Source organism: Anoplopoma fimbria, chromosome 17 (assembly GCF_027596085.1).
Source record: "Anoplopoma fimbria isolate UVic2021 breed Golden Eagle Sablefish chromosome 17, Afim_UVic_2022, whole genome shotgun sequence".
Lineage (NCBI taxonomy): Eukaryota > Metazoa > Chordata > Actinopteri > Perciformes > Anoplopomatidae > Anoplopoma > Anoplopoma fimbria.
The window spans coordinates 27,217,161-27,223,160 of NC_072465.1; the positions used below are offsets into that span (position 1 = coordinate 27,217,161).

Sequence of the window (6,000 nt, forward strand, 5' to 3'; positions counted from 1 at the left end):
ATTTGTGTCAAAACTACCATGTGTACATTTTTGTCAACAAAATTATCCTGAGAGGACAAAACGGAGACTTTGTTAAGTCTTTCCAATGAATTATTTGATGAAATCCAAGTTTCTTCAGTCTCAGTCTGAGTAAAGTTGTCCGGCATGACTGGCATTGTGATGGTTACTTGAAGCTTCCAGCGTGTGGTAGCATAGTTAGCAAGGCGAGCATGGTTAGCATGCTGAAGATAGCTTCCGTTCACCGGATAACTTGTCAGGTATATGAGAAGAACTAATGAGTCTGGCGTGAGAGACTGAGTGTGTGCGCCACCATGTGTACACTACTAACATGCCTTTTAATATTTTATGTCTATTTATTTTTAAACGGGACATATCATGCTAATTTTTAGGTTTGTACTTGTGTTTTGGGTTTCTACTAGAACATGTTTAGATGCTTTAAGCGTTAAAAAAACACATTATTTTTCTCCTACTGTCTATCTGGATATATTTGTATTCACTTTCTATCTGAAACGCTCCATTTTAGCGCCTGTCTCTTTAAGCCCACCTCCTGAAAAGCCCAGTCTGCACTGATTGGCTTGCGAGAAAAATATGGTCCACACATAGACCGTATATAAGGTACACTGGTTTGTGATGAGCGATTTTAGCCATTGCCATCTTGGATTTTGACCGTCGCCATCTTGGTTCTTTGCAACTATTGAACAAAATTGACCATATTTGGACTGTGGAGGAGTGACTTAGAGACAAGGTATTGTAAAGGTAGTTCTCAGGCTGTGTTTGGTAAATTCTCATGAGCTTGTATGTGACATAGGAAGGCTAGCCAAATCTGAATGGATTATTGAATCACATTTTCTGATCAAGGCAGCTAACAAAAACTGATTTATTATATATATTATATAAGCTGTTATTGAGATTATGTCTTGGATCACTTAAACCATCATTTCCATGCAATGTGTATGTGCGTATTGTCTTTGAACATCATAATTATACTTAATTATGTTTCTGTCGCTTCTCAAATATTCCTATATTTTTCTTGTGTACGTGTTATAGCATTGTTGTTAGCATGAATAGCATTATTTCTATAGACGAGCTAATGGCTTTGTGTTTGCACGTGTGTTTGAATGTTCGTAAAACTTCCACCCGTCCTCAGTCCCTCAATGTAATGATGACATCATCGTCCTGTCCTTTCCACAGCATCTCCCCTTCAAAGTCCAGCATCTTGTGTTTGCGGCAGCGCAGCACGATGCCCACCACCTTATCCGAGATCTTCACGTAGCGGTCAAAGAGGCGGCCGAAGGAGATGATGGTCCTCCCCTCTTTGTCCTTAATGCCCATGTCTCTGATGATCCACACCATCTCCTCCATCTCCCTGTGGACGTGTTTCTGGGCCCGGTCGCCCCTCTCTGCCGTCCTGGAGCCGTCCTTGGGTCGGCCGTAGCCGTCGTCGCCCTTGCGGAGCCGCTGGGCCATGGCGTAGTCGTGGTCAAACTCCTCGCTGAAGGGGTTGAGCTTCTGGCCCTCCATGTGCTGCTCGGACCACTGCTGCCAGCGTCTTTTGACGTCATTCCTGGTGGCAATCTTAATCTGGAGGTAAAAGATGGGAAGGTTAACAGCAGCTGAGCATTTTCATATGAACAACTGAGCAAAGCCAAACGTTTTATGTAGATTAGGTTCGACATTAAAGAGGACCTCAATGATTTTACAAAACAACGATAACTTGAAAAAAGGTTGTATATTGTCCTCCGCAGCTCTGGAGGAGCTTAAAGAAGCAGATCTCATCTTAGCCTCTCTATAGTCCCAGAAAAAGGTTCTACTGAATGGTGTTTAGTGAAGTGGAGCAGTTGAAAAATGATAGCTTGCACAAATTCCTTTACGGGAGGATGGATACCACAAACGTTTAACTGCATTCGTGAAAAGAAGGTATAATCAATGCAGGAATATCTTATAACAGACACTAATGAGTTGCATTATGGGAAATGTAGGATCAAGCAGGTTTTATAGATTGACCCATAGTAGGAACTAAATATATCTCAGCCTCTACAGTGATATGATTATTTTGCCGACTTTACACTGTTACTTTTGTCAAATTTTATTTAGACTACATTTCCCATAACCCATTCTGTTTCCTGTCTTTCAGACCCATTAAAAATGCTGCACCAACCCCACCCCTTTGCCTATATATTAATGTTGATTAATGGCCCTCAGTCTTTAAATACACTCCCATCTGGTTGGTGTATTTGATCCCCATCTTGTCCTTTGCTAAGCACCTCATACATTTACCCCAATGGAAATGCTGTATGTCTGCTCATTCAAAACGGCCATTATGTTTTACAACTTTGAGGATCAAGTGAAAGCGACTTTTAAAAAAATGATTATCTATAACTTTCCCCCCCTTTGTTGTAAAACGTTTAATCCTCCTCAACTTTGGCTTGGAGCAATTAGATTTTTAAAGTGTTGAGTGTCAGATTATAGCTTCATGTCACTGGCTTTCACTGAAAATGACTTGTAGCCTGTTTGCTTTGTCGATTGTAGCGTGAACACATCATAACCTGTCCTATTTCATCTCTTCTACTACCCCAACCTTCCTCTGTTCCCCTCCTTTCCTCTCTCTCTCTCCCTCCTTCCTCGGTATTTCCCTCAGCTTGCCAGGCTTTCAGATCAGTGTCACCTTATCTCTTTGGTATCTGCTCTTTGAAAGGTGAAGACGTGTCACGGAGGGACCTTTTTACAAAACACTCTTAAAGCAAAAATGCTCTTGATTGTATGTTTTATTTTTTCTATTTCCCTTTAATCTTTGCTGTAATGTTTGTCAATCAAACAATGTGGGCAGGAATGTCACCCTTAGCAGAAAAAGTAATATTTAAGTACTGTTAACTCAAATACTGAGGTAACTACTTCACTACATCTCAGAGGGAAATACTGTACTTTTTATTCCACTACATGTAGTTTCCTTTTGCTCATTTTATTTACCTTCACTGTTTTGGTTGAGTCTCAGATATTTAATTTAGTTGGTGGAGACCAAACTGGAGCTGTTTGTTTCTTTGCTTGTGACCAACATATCTTTAAGACCCAAAACATTTACATTTAAATGGACCTAACCAATTCCTCCAAATATAGATCAAAACAATAAATTCAATAAAATGTCCTAACACTTTTTCTAATCTCTTAGTTCTCTTCGTTATACTTGTCCCAGTGTCTCCCTCTCATATAACTGCCTCTCTCGACCATGGTGCTCCGTCTAAAGGTCAGCTCAGAGAACACATAGCAGAGCATGACTAGATTTATTTACATATATTCCATTGCGTTGCTGTCCAGCTTGTGTTTTTACGAGTTGGCCTTGCTCTCCTGCGAACCCCCCCTGAACCGGCTCCTTTTGCCTTTTATAGGCCACGTTCTTGTGCCAGAGTTAAGCAACTGTTGTGTTGTTTCCATGAGGGAGTTGGATTTTATTCAGGGGACATCAAAGGGACCTCTGCTTGAACTTGTTTATTCACACCATGTGACATTTATGCTCTGATTTAGGGTATTTGTCCTCCGCTGTGTGTTTGATTCAGGAGGAACATGTGTTTTATATGCAGAGAAAGCAGACTGGAAAAACTCCTATGTGTCTTGTTACAGCAATGACACAGTTCTACTCTGATCATGTTAGGTCTTCTATAAGACCGTCACCTACAACACTACAATGTGCAAAGGAACAATTCTCTCACAAATTCTAGAACAAAATAAGAAGTTTGGTTGTTAGTTATTTGGTCTTTTCTGTGTTTTCACTTGTCTTTCTGTACTTTGTAAGGACAATTTATAAAAAGTTCCCTTTATAGTTATTTGGATATTGGGAAAATACATTTCCTTAAAAGAGGTTCAGTAGTTAAAGCTAGGGTGGGTAATGTATTTTAGAAACGTTTTTGTTATATTTGTTGAAAAACTCTTTGCACAGAGCCTTGAAGTGACGACTCTTTAGGAGCTAATGCTGCTAACTACCTTCATTGGAAAAGAGTTGGCAACATTGGACTGAGTTTTTACGTTGGATAAGAGCAATGAGATGCATGCACAGAACCGTGTTTCATACTTCAAAGGCACGTAAAACATTTTTTAATTCCCCTTCCATCAGTACCATTTTGTGTTTTTCAATAAGACTAGCCATAACTTGCGGATTATCTAAAACAACGGTCACTGAAGGAACGATCAAATGTAAGTCACATAGCTAGCTATCATGAATACCATTTGATGTAACTACGTTCCCAACGCCATCCATCTGTTTCATTGAGTTTCATTTTAAGTAAATTTAAGCTAAAAGCATACCATTGACATCAACTTATAAAGCTGTGAAAATGTTAGCCACCAATTGCCTATTTTATGAATCTAGCAGCCATTGAACTATTTGAACTATTTATAATCTAACGTTTACTCTCCTTTTTAGCTCATGTTTAGCCTTTAGTGGCAAAATGTTCCACTTTGTTCACCAGTTGTTAATTTGGTACTGGGCAGGCAAATTTGGTTTATTACATATATTTTTGGCTGAAAACCGCTGTCTCCCGTTGCTGGTAGTTAAATGAACATCATGCTGTATTGAAGAAGACTTGGAACTAGAGATTGAGACCATAAACTCATGTTTACAATGTTTACTGAGGGAATAAATCAAGAGAGAAGTAGAGTCATTTTCTCATAGACTTCTATACAACCAGAGGAGTCGCCCCCTGATGGACACTAGAGAGAATGCAAGTTTTAAGACACTTCCTCATCGGCTTCACTCGACAGAACCGGAGGTTGCCACCTGATTAAATGTATATTATGGTGGTCACATTTATATCCCCATGTTTTTTTTACATTTCCAATCCTGTTGATGAACCACTCTACCTTGGGTCTGTCGATCTGTTTGGATGTCTTGATGCCACCCTGCTCAGCTTTTGATTCGCTGTTGTCGCTGAGCCCCGCCTCCTCTCCCAGCCCGCTGTCCTCTGTGTCAACACTGCTGCTCCTTGACCCCCCCTTCTTCTCCTGGAGCAGAAGCTTCCTGTCTTGGATGGCTCCTCCCCCTCCTGGTGCTTCAGCGCTCTGTAGCGCCCTCATCTGGCGTCTCCGTGTCGGCGACTCGTTGCCAAAGAACGGCTTGCTCTCCTCGGGGCCCGACTCCATCTTGCCTCGGATGGCGTTGACCACATCGCTGCTGCTGCACTCGCTGCGTTTTGGCTGCACGGTCTTGTTCACAGAACCGGTCCGGATCTTACTCCCGCCGGCGTCGGTGGCGTCTGCGGCAATTACTCGCGGGGTAACGGTAAGTTTCACCTCGTGGTTGCGCCCTTTCACGTCGACCTCCTCAACAGACGCGGGCATCCAGCCGCTCGGGATAGAGTCCTGCTTGTCGGAGTGTTCGGAGGCCCAGCCCTGCCAGCTCTTGGCCAAGTTGGCCACCATAGCGGCGCATTTTATTTTCCGTACAGCCCGTTTGAACGCCTGAGGCTCCTTTGGTGAAACCGTGGTGGTCCCACCGTCACTCATGGTGATAGGATACAAGAAGAAATTGGTATTCTTAGGTGGGAAAGGTCCTGTTTGTAGTCCTTAAAAATCTGTGAATCTCCCAAAAAGGCCCTGCTTGTGTTTTGGTAAAAATAAGAAAATTCCCAGGAACTTCTCAGTCGCAAAGTCTCAAAATAAACTCTCCAGGTGATTGTGGACAAAAATGAATTAGCCTCAGTCTTTATTGTCGTTGTGGGTCTTCGCAGAAAAACATCCGGAGCCTTCCAAGCTCGTCGGTCAGTGTGTGAGCTGCCGGTGTGAAGAGGTCTTTGGCTTTAATCCCCTGATGAAGCCCCTCTGGCTCCCAACAGGCCTTTAAATAGGGGAAGGGTCGTAAAGGAAGTGATGTCGCACGGCGTCCATGTGAGACGGGAGTCCAGTGTCAACATTTCGCACACACACACACACACACACACACACACACACACACACACACACACACACACACACACACACACAGTAACTGAGGAGTGGAATTTCTCCCAGTGG

General features: G+C 42.5%; 1 protein-coding gene across 1 annotated transcript; it reads right to left on the bottom strand.

Moving 5' to 3' along the window:
- Window positions 1–1,143: 1,143 nt before the first annotated feature.
- On the bottom strand, window positions 1,144–5,493 carry abraa (actin binding Rho activating protein a). Its single transcript, XM_054617775.1, has 2 exons — window positions 4,852–5,493; window positions 1,144–1,581 (listed from the first exon to the last, which is right to left on the bottom strand). The coding sequence occupies exons 1-2, from the start codon at window positions 5,491–5,493 to the stop codon at window positions 1,144–1,146; spliced, it is 1,080 nt and encodes a 359-aa protein (XP_054473750.1).
- Window positions 5,494–6,000: the final 507 nt, after the last annotated feature.